The sequence below is a fragment of the Urocampus carinirostris genome, chromosome 16 (genome assembly GCF_059441175.1).
Source record: "Urocampus carinirostris isolate Australia breed hairy pipefish chromosome 16, RoL_Ucar_1.0, whole genome shotgun sequence".
Classification (NCBI taxonomy): domain Eukaryota; kingdom Metazoa; phylum Chordata; class Actinopteri; order Syngnathiformes; family Syngnathidae; genus Urocampus; species Urocampus carinirostris.
The window spans coordinates 4,381,505-4,407,022 of record NC_142364.1 but is presented as its reverse complement, the minus strand read 5'-3'; the positions used below and the strand labels follow the sequence as shown (position 1 = coordinate 4,407,022).

General features: G+C 34.2%; 1 protein-coding gene across 4 annotated transcripts in view; it reads left to right on the top strand.

Moving 5' to 3' along the window:
• The window catches only part of LOC148350009 (uncharacterized), a 68,654-nt gene extending 61,968 nt beyond the window's left edge, over nucleotides 1-6,686 (top strand). For all 4 annotated transcript variants that reach the window (XM_088320288.1, XM_088320287.1, XM_088320286.1 and 1 more), the window contains exon 2: nucleotides 2,783-6,686. In XM_088320288.1, coding sequence (XP_088176414.1) covers nucleotides 2,935-4,071 — 1,137 coding nt within the window. In that variant the 5' untranslated portion in view covers nucleotides 2,783-2,934 and the 3' untranslated portion in view covers nucleotides 4,072-6,686. The remainder of the gene's footprint in view (nucleotides 1-2,782) is intronic.
• The last annotated feature ends 18,832 nt before the right edge of the window (nucleotides 6,687-25,518 follow it).

The window sequence follows — 25,518 nt, the reverse complement described above, 5'->3', positions numbered from 1 at the left end:
TCTGGCATAAGTTCACACGTTTACATGGTGTTTGGAAATAACCCAACAAGATATTATCCTAAAATTTTTCGTTTCCCTAGGCTTTCATGTTTTTGTGCGCTGCTAGCTGGTATTTGGCTAATGTTTTGGGCGGCAATAGCTCAGGAGGTAAATCGGTTGACTTGGGATCAATGTTCCCTCTAAGCTGCGCAATCGCGCACTGCCCGCACATTCTCAGCGCACAATAAAATTTATCCAGCGCAATGTTCCCTCTAAGCTGCGTGTGTGCACAATTGTACACTACCCAGAGCTTTTCCGCGCACAAGAAAATCTAGCCAGCTCACAAAAATCGGGGCTCGAAATTGCTCATTAAGAAGCGAATTATGTCAAAGTTACAGTGCATGAAGGTAAAAATACACGGGTTCCCCTGACGCTGTGTTCTGAATGCGGTATTTTGAAGTCAAGGTCGAAGTAGAATGAAGTTGAGTAAAGTCAGTAGAGTTTTTTGAGAACCGGCTTCTTCGGCTCGGCTCACTTATTGGAGCCGGCTCTTTCGGGTCCTAAACGGCTCTTCAGGTTGTTTTTGCTTCTTTCATCCCAACATGACCAAATAATATGTAAAATTATGCACAAAATGACTTAAAGGAAGCGGAATAGAACAAAAAAGAAAAAAAATACCAAAATGAAAAAGTAGTGAAAAGTTGAGAAAAAAAAGAAACAAAAGGAAGAGAAAAAAGGAAAAATTCAGAAAAAAAGCCAGAAAGAAACAAAGGAAAAAAAGTAAGTAGAGAACCCAGAGAAAAAAGTAAAAGTTAGGAAAAAATAAACACAATGAGATTTTTTTAAAAGGAATTAAAGGGAAAAAAAAACGGGAAAAAGAAGAAAAAGTTTGTGTTTCATTCAAATAATTTCCAATTATACCAAGTCAATCTTATTGCCAACATTGTACTTCCACTAAAAAATGTGATTAAATACAGTTGTGTATCGTTCAACCGACTCAATAAGCCCCCAGAAATGTTAGTATTATGCGACAAAAGATACCAGGAAAAAAAAGAAATGGAAATCTTGTGAAAGAATTGTAAAAAAAAAAGACGTTTTTAGGTCGTACAACCTTTGCAATAATACATGAGTCAATTCATTCAAAAGTGAAAACATTTTTTGCTTTGCAAAATGTAACTTGACGTCAAGTTTTGGACATGTTTGATAATGACTTAGTTGCCACACTCGGGATTGCTGTTGCTCACTGTTGTTTCAAGCATTGCTCACCGACTTTGAGTGAACCCGTAAGGAAAATTACAGGGAACATTGGTAGAGACGCCTCACTGTTGGAAAAACGTGTCCGGTGATAATAGTCAACTTTGGTATTCATTGCCAAGTATTTCTATTATTGATTTATTTTTAAAGCGTCGACTAATTGTTGCAGTCTTAGTGTGGAAACAGTTATCGTGCTTTTAATAAAAATGCGGTGTGAAATGTGTCAAAAATATGTGCAGCAAACCCTTGGACGCAGATCCAAAATACAGTTTACACTAAATAGGAAGAAAACAAGGAACGTCTCAGATTGCGGACCTAACAATCATTATTTTTGTTGTGAATTAAAAAACAAAAACGACCTTCTTACAATATTTATATGGTAGATGTTTTTTGCTATAGTGTAATAATCTGTGAAGGCTATACAAATAAAAATGACTTGACTTGCTATTTTTTTCCTTTTTTATTTTCTTTGTTATTGTATGTGTTTGTCTTGCTGTCACCCCTCTTGAGGGATATGACCAAGGTAGATGGATAGATAGATAGATCAAAAGAATCTGAACGTAATGATGGACATTTTAGGCCCAACCCGACCTGAATTTCGGGTCAGGTTCGTCTTTAAGATTTTACCTCTAATGGACAGTGAGCCTTTCAAGTCTATATTGCCATTAAAAGTGGTGAGTCAGTAATAGGTTAAAATTATTAGATAGAATAGAATAGCATGGCGGCACAGTGGTTACCGCGTGTGCAGCACAGTTCTAAGTTCTTGAGAACCTCCTGTGTGGGTTCAAATCCAGCCCCAGACTTCCTGTGCGGAGTTTGTATGTTCTCCCCGTGCTTGCGTGGGTTTTCCCCGGGCACTCCGGTTTCCTCCCACATTCTAAAGACATGCATTTCAGGTTAATTAGCCGGTCCAAATTGCCCCTAGGTGTGCATGAACGAGTGAGTTGTCTGTCCCTGTGTGCCCTGCGATTGGCTGGCAACCAGTTCAGGGTGTCCCCTGCCCACTGCCTGAAGATAGCTGGGATGGGCTCCAGCACCCCCGCGACCCTACTGAGGATAAACGGTGCAGCTAAATGAGATGAGACGAGAGATGAAAGAATAGAATATACCTTTATTGTCATTGTTACAAAATGGGTTAACGTATTGTGCCAACGAAATTGGGCATGACACTCCAGTTTCACACATTCACAGTGAGGTAAAGAAACCAAAAAGAGAAGGAACGGAGAAGATAAGGTTATAAAGCAAGGAGGATAAGGTTATAGTTATAATTTACACGCATGTAGGATGTTACATACAGTTGATATCGTAAGGGTTTTGTGCAATATGCATTTGGTGCAAATTAAAAAAAAGATTAGAGATGCCCACAGGAAAGATGGGATACAGAACATCAGGCCGCTGACCATTTTCCTCTAAAACTAAAGGGTTTTTATGTTGTGGTTTTTGCAAAAATGCCCAAAAGCTTTTTATACTAATGCTTTTTCTGTAAAAAATGCAGTTTCTGTTTGTGAATAGAGATTTTATAAAACCATTTTTTTCTTGTGTCCTTCAGATGACAGTGAAGAGCATCTTCTTTGGCAACTGGAGCCAACATTGCCGGGCATCAAAAAGAAGGAATATGAGGATTTAGAGATAGTTGACATTAAAAAAGAGAAGGATGATCTAAAGACTGTTCCTGTTAAAGAGGAAGAAAATTTCTCAGAGATGCCCGTGGAGCCTGTCAACATTAAAGATGAAGAACATTTCACAGAATTTCCCGTGAATGAGGCCCTTTTAGGCTCTGAGGATTCATGTCAACAAGAGGAGAGCAACGAAAAGGTGTCCCCAAGGAGCTCCCGTCAACAGCCGACACCAGATGATGACGACCCTTCAGATTCTGCAAAAACTGATGGCGACACACATTCGGAAGGTGGTCACAAATGTTCTCAGTGTGGGAAAACGTTCCGAGAGAAGCATCATTTAAAATCCCATATAATGGTCCATACTGGTGAAAAACCTTTTTCCTGCTCATTTTGTAGTCAAAAATTCACCCAGAAATCACACCTGAAAAAGCATGCAAGAACTGAAAAACATTTTGCCTGCTCAGTTTGCGGTCAAAATTTCAGCTGCAAAGGGCATTTAATTAGCCACACAAGAACCCACACTGTTGAAAAACCTTTCGCCTGCTCAATTTGCGGTAAAAACTTCTCTAAGAGCGAGACCTTAAAGAACCACGCAAGAAACCACACTGGTGAAAAAGCTTTCACCTGTTCAATTTGTGGTAAAAAATTCGCCCAGAGCGGGGGTTTAAAAACACACACTGTAATCCACTCTGGTGAAAGACCTTTTGACTGCCCATTTTGTGGTCAGAAATTCTGTCAGAAAGGAAACCTGAAAAGCCACATCATCATACACACTGGTGAAAAACCTTTTCCCTGCTCAATTTGTGGTAAAGAATTCCGCCAGCAAGGAAACCTGAAAAAACACATACGAATTCACACCGGTGAAAAACCATTTGCCTGCTCAGTGTGCGGTCAAAAATTCACTGAGAGCGGAGCCTTAAAAAACCACAGATCAACCCACACCGGTGAAAAACTGTTTTCCTGCTCCGTTTGTGGTGAAAAATTCACCCAGAGGGGAAGTTTAAAAATACACACACGAATACACACTGGTGAAAAACCTTTTTCCTGTTCAGTTTGTGGTAAAACATTCAACCGGAGAACAAACTTAAAGATACACACAATGACCCACACTGTCGAGAAACCGTTTTCTTGTTCCGTTTGCGGTCAAAGATTTTCAAGTCAGGTTAAAGCTCAGGATCACACGTGTGCTGGGGAGATTAGCAGTGATCTCTCTGATTGATATGTACTCAGTTTCCATTTACATTCAAGAAATCACAGCTACCACTGAATGAACTGATTTGTGGACCCTTGAGGTCAGGAACTTTACCCAACCTAGTCATTTTGCTAGGTTTTCAATTGTTTTGACTTTTGTGTTACACGTTTTATCATTATAATGAATAATTATTTAAGATACATCGAATATAAATAAATAAAAATCATAATAACAGTAATTACTACAATGTCTCCTCAATATGTTCATATATTGATTCCTATTGAAGTACATTCTGAATGTGAATGAATGAATGTAATCCTTATTTTGAACGGCTAAAATAAAAACAGGACAAAAACAATGACTCAACAACAAAAATAATGTTAACATAAGATGTTCGAAAAGGGGCAGTAAGAAGCAGACGCTTATTTTCCCTACCCCTTCATCTTTCCTATTAATTATATTTTATAGATAGCTCCTCTTTTGTGTCTAAATATAACAAAATCTCACGGATATACATATTACTTTGGTCATATGTTATTAATTATGATAAAAACAAGAGTCACATATACACTAATCATCGTAATACCCATCTATTAATGTTATAATGCTACTAGTCACTAAATGTCATTGTGACACCAATGATAATAACAATAGCAATAATAACAGTTATGATATAATAATAGTAACAATAACAACAAGGTTAACTATAGTTGTAAACGCAGTATTTCCAATCTCCAGTAATGTTTTTTTTGTATTTAAATTTGAACACGCGAATAGTTGGACATTGCTTGATATCGTCTTGTAAATTGTTCCAAAGTTTGACTCCACACACAGACACACACATACTTTTCCTGGTAGTTCTCACCTTTGGGACTTTGAATTTACTAACTTTAATAGTTTTGAAACTTTAAAAAAATATCGTTAATATATAAATTCAATAACTTTGGACCCAGGATAGAACCCTGTGGTACTCCACAACAGATGACAACTCTCCCATTTTCACATATTGCTTCTTCCCCGTCAAATAACTTCCATTGCAAAGCCACGCCCCTGATGCCATATCTTTCCAGTTTTTTTTAATGGTATATTATAATTAATGGTATTTTATTTAGTTTATTAAGTCAATCATAGCCATTGTTGCTGATCTGTTTGCTCTAAAACCATATTGACTTTCATTAATCAATTTATGTTTATACATTTTTTCTAATCTAAGTTTCTCTAATATTTTAGAGAACTGTGTTTATGTTTTACGTTTTGAGTTGACTTAACCAAAAGGATCTCTTTACAAGATGTATTTTAAATCTGATTGTGATTAAGTGGCTTGTAATTTTCTTTGGACCTGTGATCAAAGAATGATGACTTAGTATCTGAATTTCATGACATCTAAGGGTATTTGATTATTGAGTTTGACTCTTTGAGGATTTCTCTATAGGCGACGTTTATCTTATTTTTATATGAGTTAAGCATCCAAATTGTTAAGGGAACCCAAGCTAAACCTTGGTTTTTGGTTTCAATTATCGTTAGGTCTCTTTACTTAACTGCAAACTGGTGACTGTAAACAAAGGAGTAAAAATAAATTGCACATACCGTATTTTCCGCACTATAAGGCGCACCTAAAAGCCTTTATTTTTTTCAAAAGCTGACCGTGCGCCTTATAATACAGTGCGCCTTATATATGGATCAATATTAAGTGGCAAAGTCTTGCAACTAAAGCAAGCAGCCGCCTACTAGATTTGTGTGTCGATTAGTGTTTATATACCGGCGTTTCATTTCCTAACCATTGTGTCAATCATCATTTGAATCAGTCACTATTGGCTAAAGTTATTCGGAGGTCAAGGGGGCGGATCCTTTTGATCATTTACAGGCTCGCATAGGCTAAAGGGGCGAAACAAAGCCTGCAATTGGCCGAAAAATATGAATGTGAATCACACAGTTGGGTTGCACTACGGCATAGAGAAAACATGTTTTACTATTCTGTATTTGTAAATATTTTAGTCTCCTGGATTTACTACACTCACGGTTGTAAGAAGACCATGGTTACGTATCATTATTGAAGGTGATGGCAGCAAGAGAACTTAGGTGAGCTATGCGGCTTTATATTTTCCCGGTATCTTGTTTTAGAACGATCTTGATGTTTCTGTGATGAGTCTGTTTTCATACTAAATTCCATTTAAAGTGTTTACTGTCATATGCACAGTAAAGAACCCCGTTTCCCTGCACAATAAAATTCCTACTTTGCTGTCCACACAGTTGCCAGCAAAAAATAAAATGGAAACTAAGGAATGGTTGGCATTTCTTGAATCCCAAGACTTTAACCTTCCGAATGATATTTGGAACGAAGCATTTGAGTGACATCGTACGGACACCGCATCCGCACGTGTCTACGACACATATTTGCTTCTTTGCAAGCTTTGGGAATGTTAAGGGGGTAATAAGTTTAACTGAACTATCTGACTGTTTTGTCGACGTTCCCATTGTAGCGCCTTATAATCCGGTGCGCCTTATGTATGGAAAATATAGGACCAAAAACTATTTTTTGTGGGTGCGCCTTATAACCCGGTGCGCCTTATAGTGCGGAAAATACGGTTTATTTTATAATGTAACGTGTGCTGCAGTTTTCTGTTTTTTTTTTTTTTTTTTTTTTTTTTCAAGAACTCGGAAAATCAAAAGAAAGTGGTTGTTTTTGTGTACATGTACAGTATGTATATAATCATGGTAATAAATGGCTCAAGTATTTGAAGAAATCCATTTGTCTTTTTCTGTGTTTTTAAGTGATAGAAATTGGCATGGTAGTGATAAACGACACTTTCTGACATTCTAGTGCACAGGTGTCAAACAGAAGGCCAGCGGGCCAGATCAGGCTTGCTAAGGAATTGAATCCGGCCTGCGAGACAACACTCAGAGAAGCGCAAGAGAAAAACAAGCTGCAGGTTGAAATATGTCCACTTGATGTTGCCAAAGCCAGGTGCCTCGAACAAAGACACTGTACTTGTATTTATATATTTCTCTCTCTCTCTTTTCCACCCCTTTTCTCTTACTCCCTGTCTGTCTTTTTCACTCTTCGTATCTCTCTTTTTTCTCTTCCTTTGTTGCTCTTTGTCTCTTTCTCTCTGTGTGTCTTTTAACCTCTTTTGCTCCAACTTCCTTTTTTCCCTTTCTCTCTTTTCTCTCTCTCTCTTCTTACCCTTTGTGCGTTCTTTTCTCTTTTCTCTCCTTCTGTCTTTCTATTTCTCTTTGGATTTCTTTCTTCCTCTCCCTTTCTTTCCCCCTCTCTCACGACTTCTCTTTTCATCTCTTTTGTTTCTCACGCTCTCTTCCTCTCTCTTTCTTTGTCCCGGCCTTGCTCTTTTTCCCTCCCTCTTTCTCTTATTTCTTTATCTCTCTTTTTCTTTCTCTTTAATCTACTAGCCCGGCCCCCGACAGAATGTTTGTTCTATCGTGTGGCCCCCGAGTTAAAATGAGTTTGACACCCCTGTTCTAGTGGGTGCAAAACGGGCCAACAAAGGAGGTAAGGCAGCAAAGCAAATGTAGAAAAAATGTAATCAGCACAGCCCAAACGATCATCAGCTGCTCTCTGCCCAGTCTCGAGGACATTGCCGCCTTTCAAACATAAAGGACACTTCTTTGACCTGTTGCAGTCTGGAAAACGCTACAAGACCCTTAAAAAGGGGCTAACCGGCTTGGAGACAGTTTCTTCCCTTGGGCCATCACAACCCTAGATGAGCACACAAAACTGAAACCATTTTCTGACTTTTTGTTTTATATTCTTGCTAGAAAATTTGCTAAAATTTTCTCTGCCTTTATCCTGATATGGTTTTTTCTCTCTTTGAAATTGTTATTGTATGTTTACCCTGGAGTGCCACGTCCAATCTCGTTGTATACAGTTTCAATAACAATTCTACAATCTATTCAAAACGCATAGCTTCACGAAATGGTGCAGTACAAAAAAAGGAAATCTATTACAGAGACCCATCACTACTTCACGCTTCAGTTAACGCTGGTTCACTAAGTGGATTTTTAAAAAAATTGGTTAGTAAAGAAACTGGGAAGTATAGTGACCATTAGCTTTTAGCAGCTAGTTTCATTGAAAATAAATTCGTCAATTAAATTAGACTCTGAGGATAGTCAAAAGTGCGCAAAGAATGGTAATCACCAGCGGGTGTTGCGTGGATTATTATCGGGTTCCAGAATCGACTCAGGGGGTTTTCTAAGAAAAGGCAAGGGAGGTGCCGCTAGTCCGGCTTACTGGTAATGGCTAGGCTACTTTCGTGCTTCTTTTATTGAGATATAAACCCCTTTCTTGTTTTTTGACAGCGTACTAACAAATTTCGTGTTTTTCTCAACATATTAACTCTTTTTGTGTTTTTTTGACATACTAAACACTTTTGTGTTTGTTCTCGACGTAATCAATTTTTTCGTGTTTTTTTTTGTCATAAAGACCCCTTTAATGTTTTTTTGACAAACAAACTCCTTTCATGTTTTTTTGACATACTTACCCCTCACGTCTTTTTTGTCAATAATGTTGACATACCAACCCAATTCGTCTTTTTTCACCATTTTCGACAATACTAACCCCTCACGTCTTTTTTTTTCAATAATTATGACATTGTAAACCATTTCGTCTTTTTTCGCCATTTTCGACATACTAACCCCTTACGTATTTTTTTTTTTCAATTATTACGACATAGTAACTAACCCCTTATGTCTTTTTTCGACATTTTCGACATACTAACTAACCCCTTAAGTGTTTTTTTTCAATAATTTCGACAAACTAACCCATTTCGTCTTTTTTCGACATACTAACCCCTTACCTATTTTTTAAAATATTTCCGCCATTATAACCCCTTACGTTTTTTTTTTCAATAAATTCGACATACTAACCCAATTCGTATTTGTTCGCCATTTTCGACATACTAAACCATTACATGTTTTTTTCAACAATTTCGACATGCTAACCCCTTACGTCTTTTTTAGATATTTTCGACATACTAACCCCTTACCTATTTTTTTAAATATTTTCGACAAAGTAACCCCTTACGTCTTTTTTCGAAATTTTCGACATACTAATACGTTGCGTGTTTTTTTTTTTCAATAATTTCGACATTGTGTTTTTTCGCCATTTTCGACATATTAACCCATTACATGGTTTTTTCAACAATTTTTGCATGGTAACCCCTTACGTCTTTTTTCAACATTTTCGACTTACTAACCCCTTACATGTTTTTTTGAGATATTTTCGCCATACCAACCCCTTACGTGTTTTTTTTTTTTAAGAATTTTGATATACTAGCCCCTTACGTCTTTTTTCGACATTTTCGACATACTAACCCCTTACATGTTTTTTTTTTTTTCGATGTTTTTTCATTTCGTATTTTTTCGCCATTTTCGACATACTAACCCCTTACGTCTTCTTAAGATATTTTCCCCATACTAACCCCTTACCTATTTTTTTAAATATTTCCGACATAGTAACTAACCCTTTACGTTTTTTTTTTGACATTTTCGCCTTACTAACCCCTTACCTATTTTTTTTTCAACAATTTCGACATAGTAACCCCTTACGTCTTTTTTCGACATTTTCGACATACTAACCCCTTACGTGTTTTTTTTTTCAATTTTTTCGATGTTTTATCATTTCGTGTTTTTTCGCCATTTTCGACATACTAACCCCTTACGTCTTTTTGAGATATTTTCGCCATACTAACCCCTTACCTAATTATTTGGACATTTTCGCCTTACTAACCCCTTACCTATTTTTTTTTCAACAATTTCGACATAGTAACCCCTTACGTCTTTTTTCGACATTTTCGACATACTAACCCCTTACGTGTTTTTTTTTCAATTTTTTCGATGTTTTATCATTTCGTGTTTTTTCGCCATTTTCGACATACTAACCCCTTACGTCTTTTTTCGACATTTTCGACATACTAACCCCTTACCTATTTTTTTAAATATTTCCGACATAGTAACTAACCCTTTACGTTTTTTTTTTGACATTTTCGCCTTACTAACCCCTTACCTATTTTTTTTTCAACAATTTCGACATAGTAACCCCTTACGTCTTTTTTCGACATTTTCGACATACTAACCCCTTACGTGTTTTTTTTTTCAATTTTTTCGATGTTTTATCATTTCGTGTTTTTTCGCCATTTTCGACATACTAACCCCTTACGTCTTTTTGAGATATTTTCGCCATACTAACCCCTTACCTAATTATTTGGACATTTTCGCCTTACTAACCCCTTACCTATTTTTTTTTCAACAATTTCGACATAGTAACCCCTTACGTCTTTTTTCGACATTTTCGACATACTAACCCCTTACGTGTTTTTTTTTTCAATTTTTTCGATGTTTTATCATTTCGTGTTTTTTCGCCATTTTCGACATACTAACCCCTTACGTCTTTTTTCGACATTTTCGACATACTAACCCCTTACGTGTTTTTTTTTTCAATTTTTTCGATGTTTTATCATTTCGTGTTTTTTCGCCATTTTCGACATACTAACCCCTTACCTATTTTTTTAAATATTTTCGGCATACTAACCCCATACGTCTTTTTTTCAACAATTTCGACATATTAACCCCTTACGTCTTTTTTCGACATTTTCGACATACTAACCCCTTACGTGTTTTTTTTTTCAATTTTTTCGATGTTTTATCATTTCGTCTTTTTTCGACATTTTCGACATACTAACCCCTTACGTCTTTTTGAGATATTTTCGCCATACTAACCCCTTACCTAATTATTTGGACATTTTCGCCTTACTAACCCCTTACCTATTTTTTTTTCAACAATTTCGACATAGTAACCCCTTACGTCTTTTTTCGACATTTTCGAAATACTAACCCCTTACGTCTTTTTTCGACATTTTCGACATACTAACCCCTTACGTGTTTTTTTTTTCAATTTTTTCGATGTTTTATCATTTCGTGTTTTTTCGCCATTTTCGACATACTAACCCCTTACGTCTTTTTTCGACATTTTCGACATACTAACCCCTTACGTGTTTTTTTTTTCAATTTTTTCGATGTTTTATCATTTCGTGTTTTTTCGCCATTTTCTACATACTAACCCCTTACGTCTTTTTTCGACATTTTCGACATACTAACCCCTTACGTGTTTTTTTTTCAATTTTTTCGATGTTTTATCATTTCGTCTTTTTTCGACATTTTCGACATACTAACCCCTTACGTCTTTTTGAGATATTTTCGCCATACTAACCCCTTACCTAATTATTTGGACATTTTCGCCTTACTAACCCCTTACCTATTTTTTTTTCAACAATTTCGACATAGTAACCCCTTACGTCTTTTTTCGACATTTTCGACATACTAACCCCTTACGTCTTTTTTTTTTCAATTTTTTCGATGTTTTTTCATGTCGTGTTTTTTCGCCATTTTCGACATACTAACCCCTTACGTCTTTTTTCGACATTTTCGACATACTAACCCCTTACGTGTTTTTTTTTTCAATTTTTTCGATGTTTTATCATTTCGTGTTTTTTCGCCATTTTCGACATACTAACCCCTTACGTCTTTTTGAGATATTTTCGCCATACTAACCCCTTACCTAATTATTTGGACATTTTCGCCTTACTAACCCCTTATCTATTTTTTTTTCAACAATTTCGACATAGTAACCCCTTACGTCTTTTTTCGACATTTTCGACATACTAACCCCTTACGTGTTTTTTTTTTCAATTTTTTCGATGTTTTATCATTTCGTGTTTTTTCGCCATTTTCGACATACTAACCCTTTACGTCTTTTTTCGACATTTTCGACATACTAACCCCTTACGTGTGTTTTTTTTCAATTTTTTTCAATGTTTTATCATTTCGTGTTTTTTCGCCATTTTCGACATACTAACCCCTTACCTATTTTTTTAAATATTTTCGGCATACTAACCCCATACGTCTTTTTTTCAACAATTTCGACATAGTAACCCCTTACGTCTTTTTTCGACATTTTCGACATACTAACCCCTTACGTGTTTTTTTTTTCAATTTTTTCGATGTTTTATAATTTCGTGTTTTTTCGCCATTTTCGACATACTAACCCCTTACGTGTTTTTTTTTTCAATTTTTTCGATGTTTTTTCATTTCGTGTTTTTTCGCCATTTTCGACATACTAACTAACCCCTTACCTATTTTTTTAAATATTTTCGGCATGCTAACCCCATACGTCTTTTTTTCAACAATTTCGACATAGTAACCCCTTACGTCTTTTTTCGACATTTTCGACATACTAACCCCTTACGTGTTTTTTTTTTCAATTTTTTCGATGTTTTTTCATTTCGTGTTTTTTCGCCATTTTCAACGTACTAACCCCTTAGGTCTTTTTGAGATATTTTCGTCATACTAACCCCTTACCTAATTATTTGGACAATTTCGCCTTACTAACCCCTTACCTATTTTTTTTTCAACAATTTCGACATATTAACCCCTTACGTCTTTTTTCAACTTTTTCGACATACTAACCCCTTACGTGTTTTTTTTTTCAATTTTTTCGATGTTTTTTTCATTTCGTGTTTTTTCGCCATTTTCGACATACTAACCCCTTAGGTCTTTTTGAGATATTTTCGCCATACTAACCCCTTACCTAATTATTTGGACATTTTCGCCTTACTAACCCCTTACCTATTTTTTTTTCAACAATTTCGACATAGTAACCCCTTACGTCTTTTTTCGACATTTTCGACATACTAACCCCTTACGTGTTTTTTTTTTCAATTTTTTCGATGTTTTATCATTTCGTGTTTTTTCGCCATTTTCGACATACTAACCCCTTACGTCTTTTTGAGATATTTTCGCCATACTAACCCCTTACCTAATTATTTGGACATTTTCGCCTTACTAACCCCTTACCTATTTTTTTTTCAACAATTTCGACATAGTAACCCCTTACATCTTTTTTCGACATTTTCGACATACTAACCCCTTACGTGTTTTTTTTTTCAATTTTTTCGATGTTTTTTCATGTCGTGTTTTTTCGCCATTTTCGACATACCTATTTTTTTAAATATTTTCGGCATACTAACCCCTTACGTCTTTTTTCGACATTTTCGACATACTAACCCCTTACATGTTTTTTTTTTTTTTTTTTTTTCGATGTTTTTTCATTTCGTATTTTTTCGCCATTTTCGACATACTAACCCCTTACGTCTTTTTTCGACATTTTCGACATACTAACCCCTTACGTGTTTTTTTTTTCAATTTTTTCGATGTTTTATCATTTCGTGTTTTTTCGCCATTTTCGACATACTAACCCCTTACGTATTTTTGAGATATTTTCGCCATACTAACCCCTTACCTAATTATTTGGACATTTTCGCCTTACTAACCGCTTACCTATTTTTTTTTCAACAATTTCGACATAGTAACCCCTTACGTCTTTTTTCGACATTTTCGACATACTAACCCCTTACGTGTTTTTTTTTTCAATTTTTTCGATATTTTTTCATTTCGTGTTTTTTCGCCATTTTCGACATACTAACCCCTTACGTCTTTTTTCGACATTTTCGACATACCAACCCCTTACGTGTTTTTTTTTTCAATTTTTTCGATGTTTTATCATTTCGTGTTTTTTCGCCATTTTCGACATACTAACCCCTTACGTCTTTTTGAGATATTTTCGCCATACTAACCCCTTACCTAATTATTTGGACATTTTCGCCTTACTAACCCCTTATCTATTTTTTTTTCAACAATTTCGACATAGTAACCCCTTACGTCTTTTTTCGACATTTTCGACATACTAACCCCTTACGTGTTTTTTTTTTCATTTTTTTCGATGTTTTATCATTTCGTGTTTTTTCGCCATTTTCGACATACTAACCCTTTACGTCTTTTTTCGACATTTTCGACATACTAACCCCTTACGTGTTTTTTTTTTCAATTTTTTTCAATGTTTTATCATTTCGTGTTTTTTCGCCATTTTCGACATACTAACCCCTTACATATTTTTTTTAATATTTTCGGCATACTAACCCCATACGTCTTTTTTTCAACAATTTCGACATAGTAACCCCTTACGTCTTTTTTCGACATTTTCGACATACTAACCCCTTACGTGTTTTTTTTTCAATTTTTTCGATGTTTTATAATTTCGTGTTTTTTCGCCATTTTCGACATACTAACCCCTCACGTCTTTTTTCGACATTTTCGACATACTAACCCCTTACGTGTTTTTTTTTTCAATTTTTTCGATGTTTTTTCATTTCGTGTTTTTTCGCCATTTTCGACATACTAACTAACCCCTTACCTATTTTTTTAAATATTTTCGGCATGCTAACCCCATACGTCTTTTTTTCAACAATTTCGACATAGTAACCCCTTACGTCTTTTTTCGACATTTTCGACATACTAACCCCTTACGTGTTTTTTTTTTCAATTTTTTCGATGTTTTATCATTTCGTGTTTTTTCGCCATTTTCGACATACTAACCCTTTACGTCTTTTTTCGACATTTTCGACATACTAACCCCTTACGTGTTTTTTTTTTCAATTTTTTCGATGTTTTATCATTTTGTGTTTTTTCGCCATTTTCGACATACTAACCCCTTACGTCTTTTTGAGATATTTTCGCCATACTAACCCCTTACCTAATTATTTGGACATTTTCGCCTTACTAACCCCTTACCTATTTTTTTTTCAACAATTTCGACATAGTAACCCCTTACGTCTTTTTTCGACATTTTCGACATACTAACCCCTTACGTGTTTTTTTTTTCAATTTTTTCGATGTTTTTTCATGTCGTGTTTTTTCGCCATTTTCGACATACTAACCCCTTACCTATTTTTTTAAATATTTTCGGCATACTAACCCCATACGTCTTTTTTTCAACAATTTCGACATAGTAACCCCTTACGTCTTTTTTCGACATTCTCGACATACTAACCCCTTACATGTTTTTTTTTTTTTTTTTTTTTCGATGTTTTTTCATTTCGTATTTTTTCGCCATTTTCGACATACTAACCCCTTACGTCTTTTTTCGACATTTTCGACATACTAACCCCTTACGTGTTTTTTTTTTTCAATTTTTTCGATGTTTTATCATTTCGTGTTTTTTCGCCATTTTCGACATACTAACCCCTTACGTCTTTTTGAGATATTTTCGCCATACTAACCCCTTACGTGTTTTTTTTTTTCAATTTTTTCGATGTTTTATCATTTCGTCTTTTTTCGCCATTTTCGACATACTAACCCCTTACATGTTTTTTTTTTTTTTTTTTTTCGATGTTTTTTCATTTCGTATTTTTTCGCCATTTTCGACATACTAACCCCTTACGTCTTTTTTCGACATTTTTGACATACTAACCCCTTACGTGTTTTTTTTTCCAATTTTTTCGATGTTTTATCATTTCGTCTTTTTTCGCCATTTTCGACATACTAACCCCTTACATGTTTTTTTTTTTTTTTTTTTTCGATGTTTTATCATTTCGTGTTTTTTCGCCATTTTCGACATACTAACCCCTTACGTCTTTTTGAGATATTTTCGCCTTACTAACCCCTTACCTATTTTTTTTTCAACAATTTCGACATAGTAACCCCTTACGTCTTTTTTCGACATTTTCGACATACTAACCCCTTACGTGTTTTTTTTTTCAATTTTTTCGATGTTTTATCATTTTGTGTTTTTTCGCCATTTTCGACATACTAACCCCTTACGTCTTTTTGAGATATTTTCGCCTTACTAACCCCTTACCTATTTTTTTTTCAACAATTTCGACATAGTAACCCCTTACGTCTTTTTTCGACATTTTCGACATACTAACCCCTTACGTGTTTTTTTTTTCAATTTTTTCGATGTTTTTTCATTTCGTGTTTTTTCGCCATTTTCGACATACTAACCCCTTACCTATTTTTTTAAATATTTTCGGCATGCTAACCCCATACGTCTTTTTTTCAACAATTTCGACATAGTAACCCCTTACGTCTTTTTTCGACTTTTTCGACATACTAACCCCTTACGTGTTTTTTTTTTCAATTTTTTCGATGTTTTATCATTTCGTGTTTTTTCGCCATTTTCGACATACTAACCCCTTACGTCTTTTTTTGACATTTTCGACATACTAACCCCTTACGTGTTTTTTTTTTCAATTTTTTCGATGTTTTTTCATTTCGTGTTTTTTCGCCATTTTCGACATACTAACCCCTTACCTATTTTTTTAAATATTTTCGGCATACTAACCCCATACGTCTTTTTTTCAACAATTTCGACATAGTAACCCCTTACGTCTTTTTTCGACATTTTCGACATACTAACCCCTTACGTGTTTTTTTTTTCAATTTTTTCGATGTTTTTTCATTTCGTGTTTTTTCGCCATTTTCGACATACTAACCCCTTACCTATTTTTTTAAATATTTTCGGCATACTAACCCATACGTCTTTTTTTCAACAATTTCGACATAGTAACCCCTTACGTCTTTTTTCGACATTTTCGACATACTAACCCCTTACGTGTTTTTTTTTTCAATTTTTTCGATGTTTTTTCATTTCGTGTTTTTTCGCCATTTTCGACATACTAACCCCTTACCTATTTTTTTAAATATTTTCGGCATGCTAACCCCATACGTCTTTTTTTCAACAATTTCGACATAGTAACCCCTTACGTCTTTTTTCGACATTTTCGACATACTAACCCCTTACGTGGTTTTTTTTTTCAATTTTTTCGATATTTTTTCATTTCGTGTTTTTTCACCATTTTCGACATACTAACCCCTTACGTCTTTTTTCCACATTTTCGACATACTAACCCCTTACGTGTTTTTTTTTTCAATTTTTTCGATGTTTTTTCATTTCGTGTTTTTTCGCCATTTTCGACATACTAACCCCTTACGTCTTTTTGAGATATTTTCGCCTTACTAACCCCTTACCTATTTTTTTTTCAACAATTTCGACATAGTAACCCCTTACGTCTTTTTTCGACATTTTCGACATACTAACCCCTTACGTGTTTTTTTTTTCAATTTTTTCGATGTTTTTTCATTTCGTGTTTTTTCGCCATTTTCGACATACTAACCCCTTACCTATTTTTTTAAATATTTACGGCATGCTAACCCCATACGTCTTTTTTTCAACAATTTCGACATAGTAACCCCTTACGTCTTTTTTCGACTTTTTCGACATACTAACCCCTTACGTGTTTTTTTTTTCAATTTTTTCGATGTTTTATCATTTCGTGTTTTTTCGCCATTTTCGACATACTAACCCCTTACGTCTTTTTTTGACATTTTCGACATACTAACCCCTTACGTGTTTTTTTTTTCAATTTTTTCGATGTTTTTTCATTTCGTGTTTTTTCGCCATTTTCGACATACTAACCCCTTACCTATTTTTTTAAATATTTTCGGCATACTAACCCCATACGTCTTTTTTTCAACAATTTCGACATAGTAACCCCTTACGTCTTTTTTCGACATTTTCGACATACTAACCCCTTACGTGTTTTTTTTTTCAATTTTTTCGATGTTTTTTCATTTCGTGTTTTTTCGCCATTTTCGACATACTAACCCCTTACCTATTTTTTTAAATATTTTCGGCATACTAACCCATACGTCTTTTTTTCAACAATTTCGACATAGTAACCCCTTACGTCTTTTTTCGACATTTTCGACATACTAACCCCTTACGTGTTTTTTTTTTCAATTTTTTCGATGTTTTTTCATTTCGTGTTTTTTCGCCATTTTCGACATACTAACCCCTTACCTATTTTTTTAAATATTTTCGGCATGCTAACCCCATACGTCTTTTTTCGACATTTTCGACATACTAACCCCTTACGTGTTTTTTTTTTCAATTTTTTCGATGTTTTATCATTTCGTGTTTTTTCGCCATTTTCGACATACTAACCCCTTACGTCTTTTTGAGATATTTTCGCCATACTAACCCCTTACCTAATTATTTGGACATTTTCGCCTTACTAACCCCTTACCTATTTTTTTTTCAACAATTTCGACATAGTAACCCCTTACGTCTTTTTTCGACATTTTCGACATACTAACCCCTTACGTGTTTTTTTTTTCAAATTTTTCGATGTTTTTTCATTTAGTGTTTTTTTACCATTTTCGACATACTAACCCCTTACGTCTTTTTGAGATATTTTCGACATACTAACCCCTTACGTGTTTTTTTTTTCAATTTTTTCGATGTTTTTTCATTTCGTGTTTTTTCGCCATTTTCGACATACTAACCCCTTACCTATTTTTTAAAATATTTTCGGCATACTAACCCCATACGTCTTTTTTTCAACAATTTCGACATAGTAACCCCTTACGTCTTTTTTCGAGATTTTCGACATACTAACCCCTTACGTGTTTTTTTTTCAATTTTTTCGATGTTTTTTCATTTCGTGTTTTTTCGCCCTTTTCGACATACTAACCCCTTACCTATTTTTTTAAATATTTTCGGCATACTAACCCCATACGTCTTTTTTTCAACAATTTCGACATAGTAACCCCTTACGTCTTTTTTCGACATTTTCGACATACTAACCCCTTACGTGTTTTTTTTTTTCATTTTTTTCGATGTTTTTTTCATTTCGTGTTTTTTCGCCATTTTCGACATACTAACCCCTTACCTATTTTTTTAAATATTTTCGGCATACTAACCCCATACGTCTTTTTTTTAACAATTTCGACATAGTAACCCCTTACGTCTTTTTTCGACATTTTCGACATACTAACCCCTTACCTATTTTTTTTTCAACAATTTCGACATATTAACCCCTTACGTCTTTTTTCGACATTTTCGACATACTAACCCCATACGTCTTTTTCTCAACAATTTCGACATAGTAACCCCTTACGTCTTTTTTCGACATTTTCGACATACTAACCCCTTACGTGTTTTTTTTTCAATTTTTTCGATGTTTTTTCATTTCGTGTTTTTTCGCCATTTTCGACGTACTAACCCCTTAGGTCTTTTTGAGATATTTTCGCCTTACTAACCCCTTACCTATTTTTTTTTCAACAATTTCGACATAGTAACCCCATACGTCTTTTTTTCAACAATTTCGACATAGTAACCCCTTACGTCTTTTTTCGACATTTTCGACATACTAACCCCTTACGTGTTTTTTTTTCAATTTTTTCGATTTTTTATCATTTCGTGTTTTTTCGCCATTTTCGACATACTAACCCCTTACGTCTTTTTTTGACATTTTCGACATACTAACCCCTTACGTGTTTTTTTTTTCAATTTTTTCGATGTTTTTTCATTTCGTGTTTTTTCGCCATTTTCGACATACTAACCCCTTACCTATTTTTTTTAAATATTTTCGGCATACTAACCCCATACGTCTTTTTTTCAACAATTTCGACATAGTAACCCCTTACGTCTTTTTTCGACATTTTCGACATACTAACCCCTTACGTGTTTTTTTCAACAATTTCGACATAGTAACCCCTTACGTCTTTTTTAAAATATTTTCGGCATACTAACCCCATACGTCTTTTTTTCAACAATTTCGACATATTAACCCCTTACGTCTTTTTTCAACTTTTTCGACATACTAACCCCTTACGTGTTTTTTTTTTCAATTTTTTCGATGTTTTTTTCATTTCGTGTTTTTTCGCCATTTTCGACATACTAACCCCTTAGGTCTTTTTGAGATATTTTCGCCATACTAACCCCTTACCTAATTATTTGGACATTTTCACCTTACTAACCCCTTACCTATTTTTTTTTCAACAGTTTCGACATACTAACCCTTTACGTCTTTTTTTGACATTTTCGACATACTAACCCCTTACGTGTTTTTTTTTCAATTTTTTCGATGTTTTTTCATTTCGTGTTTTTTCGCCATTTTCGACGTACTAACCCCTTAGGTCTTTTTGAGATATTTTCGCCATACTAACCCCTTACCTAATTATTTGGACAATTTCGCCTTACTAACCCCTTACCTATTTTTTTTTCAACAATTTCGACATATTAACCCCTTACGTCTTTTTTCAACATTTTCGACATACTAACCCCTTACGTGTTTTTTTTTTCAATTTTTTCGATGTTTTTTCATTTCGTGTTTTTTCGCCATTTTCGACATACTAACCCCTTACCTATTTTTTTAAATATTTTCGGCATACTAACCCCATACGTCTTTTTTTCAACAATTTCGACATAGTAACCCCTTACGTCTTTTTTCGACATTTTCGACATACTAACCCCTTACGTGTTTTTTTTTTCAATTTTTTCGATGTTTTATCATTTCGTGTTTTTTCGCCATTTTCGACATACTAACCCCTTACGTCTTCTTAAGATATTTTCCCCATACTAACCCCTTACCTATTTTTTTTTCAACAATTTCGACATAGTAACCCCTTACGTCTTTTTTCGCCATTTTCGACATAGTAACCCCTTACGTCTTTTTTCGACATTTTCGACATACTAACCCCTTACGTGTTTTTTTTTTTCATTTTTTTCGATGTTTTTTCATTTCGTGTTTTTTCGCCATTTTCGACATACTAACCCCTTACCTATTTTTTTAAATATTTTCGGCATACTAACCCCATACGTCTTTTTTTTAACAATTTCGACATAGTAACCCCTTACGTCTTTTTTCGACATTTTCGACATACTAACCCCTTAGGTCTTTTTGAGATATTTTCGCCATACTAACCCCTTACCTAATTATTTGGACATTTTCGCCTTACTAACCCCTTACCTATTTTTTTTTCAACAATTTCGACATATTAACCCCTTACGTCTTTTTTCGACATTTTCGACATACTAACCCCTTACGTGTTTTTTTTTTCAATTTTTTCGATGTTTTTTTCATTTCGTGTTTTTTCGCCATTTTCGACATACTAACCCCTTAGGTCTTTTTGAGATATTTTCGCCATACTAACCCCTTACCTAATTATTTGGACATTTTCACCTTACTAACCCCTTACCTATTTTTTTTTCAACAGTTTCGACATACTAACCCTTTACGTCTTTTTTTGACATTTTCGACATACTAACCCCTTACGTGTTTTTTTTTCAATTTTTTCGATGTTTTTTCATTTCGTGTTTTTTCGCCATTTTCGACGTACTAACCCCTTAGGTCTTTTTGAGATATTTTCGCCATACTAACCCCTTACCTAATTATTTGGACAATTTCGCCTTACTAACCCCTTACCTATTTTTTTTTCAACAATTTCGACATATTAACCCCTTACGTCTTTTTTCAACATTTTCGACATACTAACCCCTTACGTGTTTTTTTTTTCAATTTTTTCGATGTTTTTTCATTTCGTGTTTTTTCGCCATTTTCGACATACTAACCCCTTACCTATTTTTTTAAATATTTTCGGCATACTAACCCCATACGTCTTTTTTTCAACAATTTCGACATAGTAACCCCTTACGTCTTTTTTAAAATATTTTCGGCATACTAACCCCATACGTCTTTTTTTCAACAATTTCGACATATTAACCCCTTACGTGTTTTTTTTTCAATTTTTTCGATGTTTTTTCATTTCGTGTTTTTTCGCCATTTTCGACATACTAACCCCTTACGTGTTTTTTTTTTCAATTTTTTCGATGTTTTTTCATTTCGTGTTTTTTCGCCATTTTCGACATACTAACCCCTTACGTTTTTTTGAGATATTTTCGCCATACTAACCCCTTACCTAATTATTTGGACATTTTCGCCTTACTAACCCCTTACCTATTTTTTTTTCAACAGTTTCGACATACTAACCCTTTACGTCTTTTTTTGACATTTTCGACATACTAACCCCTTACGTGTTTTTTTTTCAATTTTTTCGATGTTTTTTCATTTCGTGTTTTTTCGCCATTTTCGACGTACTAACCCCTTAGGTCTTTTTGAGATATTTTCGCCATACTAACCCCTTACCTAATTATTTGGACAATTTCGCCTTACTAACCCCTTACCTATTTTTTTTTCAACAATTTCGACATATTAACCCCTTACGTCTTTTTTCAACATTTTCGACATACTAACCCCTTACGTGTTTTTTTTTTCAATTTTTTCGATGTTTTTTCATTTCGTGTTTTTTCGCCATTTTCGACATACTAACCCCTTACCTATTTTTTTAAATATTTTCGGCATACTAACCCCATACGTCTTTTTTTTAACAATTTCGACATAGTAACCCCTTACGTCTTTTTTCGACATTTTCGACATACTAACCCCATACGTCTTTTTTTCAAGAATTTCGACGTAGTAACCCCTTACGTCTTTTTTCGACATTTTCGACATACTAACCCCTTACGTGTTTTTCTTTCAATTTTTTCGATGTTTTTTTCATTTCGTGTTTTTTCGCCATTTTCGACATACTAACCCCTTACCTATTTTTTTAAATATTTTCGGCATACTAACCCCATACGTCTTTTTTTCAACAATTTCGACATAGTAACCCCTTACGTCTTTTTTCGACATTTTCGACATACTAACCCCTTACGTGTTTTTCTTTCAATTTTTTCGATGTTTTTTTCATTTCGTGTTTTTTCGCCATTTTCGACATACTAACCCCTTACCTATTTTTTTAAATATTTTCGGCATACTAACCCCATACGTCTTTTTTTCAACAATTTCGACATATTAACCCCTTACGTGTTTTTTTTTCAATTTTTTCGATGTTTTTTCATTTCGTGTTTTTTCGCCATTTTCGACATACGTCTTTTTTCGACATTTTCGACATACTAACCCCTTACGTGTTTTTCTTTCAATTTTTTCGATGTTTTTTTCATTTCGTGTTTTTTCGCCATTTTCGACATACTAACCCCTTACCTATTTTTTAAAATATTTTCGGCATACTAACCCCATACGTCTTTTTTTCAACAATTTCGACATAGTAACCCCTTACGTCTTTTTTCGACATTTTCGACATACTAACCCCTTACGTGTTTTTTTTTTCAATTTTTTCGATGTTTTATCATTTCGTGTTTTTTCGCCATTTTCGACATACTAACCCCTTACGTGTTTTTTTTTTCAATTTTTTCGATGTTTTTTCATTTCGTGTTTTTTCGCCATTTTCGACATAACCCCTTACCTATTTTTTTAAATATTTTCGGCATACTAACCCCTTATGTCTTCTTAAGATATTTTCCCCATACTAACCCCTTACCTATTTTTTTTTCAACAATTTCGACATAGTAACCCCTTACGTCTTTTTTCGACATTTTCGCCATACTAACCCCTTACCTAATTATTTGGACATTTTCGCCTTACTAACCCCTTACCTATTTTTTTTTCAACAATTTCGACATAGTAACCCCTTACGTCTTTTTTCGACATTTTCGACATACTAACCCCTTACGTGTTTTTTTTTTTCAATTTTTTCGATGTTTTTTCATGTCGTGTTTTTTCGCCATTTTCGACATACTAACCCCTTACCTATTTTTTTAAATATTTTCGGCATACTAACCCCATACGTCTTTTTTTCAACAATTTCGACATAGTAACCCCTTACGTCTTTTTTCGACATTCTCGACATACTAACCCCTTACATGTTTTTTTTTTTTTTTTTTTTCGATGTTTTTTCATTTCGTATTTTTTCGCCATTTTCGACATACTAACCCCTTACGTCTTTTTTCGACATTTTCGACATACTAACCCCTTACGTGTTTTTTTTTTCAATTTTTTCGATGTTTTATCATTTCGTGTTTTTTCGCCATTTTCGACATACTAACCCCTTACGTCTTTTTGAGATATTTTCGCCATACTAACCCCTTACGTGTTTTTTTTTTTCAATTTTTTCGATGTTTTATCATTTCGTCTTTTTTCGCCATTTTCGACATACTAACCCCTTACATGTTTTTTTTTTTTTTTTTTTTCGATGTTTTTTCATTTCGTATTTTTTCGCCATTTTCGACATACTAACCCCTTACGTCTTTTTTCGACATTTTCGACATACTAACCCCTTACGTGTTTTTTTTTCCAATTTTTTCGATGTTTTATCATTTCGTCTTTTTTCGCCATTTTCGACATACTAACCCCTTACATGTTTTTTTTTTTTTTTTTTTTCGATGTTTTATCATTTCGTGTTTTTTCGCCATTTTCGACATACTAACCCCTTACGTCTTTTTGAGATATTTTCGCCTTACTAACCCCTTACCTATTTTTTTTTCAACAATTTCGACATAGTAACCCCTTACGTCTTTTTTCGACATTTTCGACATACTAACCCCTTACATGTTTTTTTTTTTTTTTTTTTTCGATGTTTTTTCATTTCGTATTTTTTCGCCATTTTCGACATACTAACCCCTTACGTCTTTTTTCGACATTTTCGACATACTAACCCCTTACGTGTTTTTTTTTTTCAATTTTTTCGATGTTTTATCATTTCGTGTTTTTTCGCCATTTTCGACATACTAACCCCTTACGTCTTTTTGAGATATTTTCGCCATACTAACCCCTTACGTGTTTTTTTTTTTCAATTTTTTCGATGTTTTATCATTTCGTCTTTTTTCGCCATTTTCGACATACTAACCCCTTACATGTTTTTTTTTTTTTTTTTTTTCGATGTTTTTTCATTTCGTATTTTTTCGCCATTTTCGACATACTAACCCCTTACGTCTTTTTTCGACATTTTTGACATACTAACCCCTTACGTGTTTTTTTTTCCAATTTTTTCGATGTTTTATCATTTCGTCTTTTTTCGCCATTTTCGACATACTAACCCCTTACATGTTTTTTTTTTTTTTTTTTTTCGATGTTTTATCATTTCGTGTTTTTTCGCCATTTTCGACATACTAACCCCTTACGTCTTTTTGAGATATTTTCGCCTTACTAACCCCTTACCTATTTTTTTTTCAACAATTTCGACATAGTAACCCCTTACGTCTTTTTTCGACATTTTCGACATACTAACCCCTTACGTGTTTTTTTTTTCAATTTTTTCGATGTTTTTTCATTTCGTGTTTTTTCGCCATTTTCGACATACTAACCCCTTAGGTCTTTTTGAGATATTTTCGCCATACTAACCCCTTACGTGTTTTTTTTTTTCAATTTTTTCGATGTTTTATCACTTCGTCTTTTTTCGCCATTTTCGACATACTAACCCCTTACATGTTTTTTTTTTTTTTTTTTTTCGATGTTTTTTCATTTCGTATTTTTTCGCCATTTTCGACATACTAACCCCTTACGTCTTTTTTCGACATTTTTGACATACTAACCCCTTACGTGTTTTTTTTTCCAATTTTTTCGATGTTTTATCATTTCGTCTTTTTTCGCCATTTTCGACATACTAACCCCTTACATGTTTTTTTTTTTTTTTTTTTTCGATGTTTTATCATTTCGTGTTTTTTCGCCATTTTCGACATACTAACCCCTTACGTCTTTTTGAGATATTTTCGCCTTACTAACCCCTTACCTATTTTTTTTTCAACAATTTCGACATACTAACCCCTTACCTATTTTTTAAAATATTTTCGGCATACTAACCCCATACGTCTTTTTTTCAACAATTTCGACATATTAACCCCTTACGTCTTTTTTCAACTTTTTCGACATACTAACCCCTTACGTG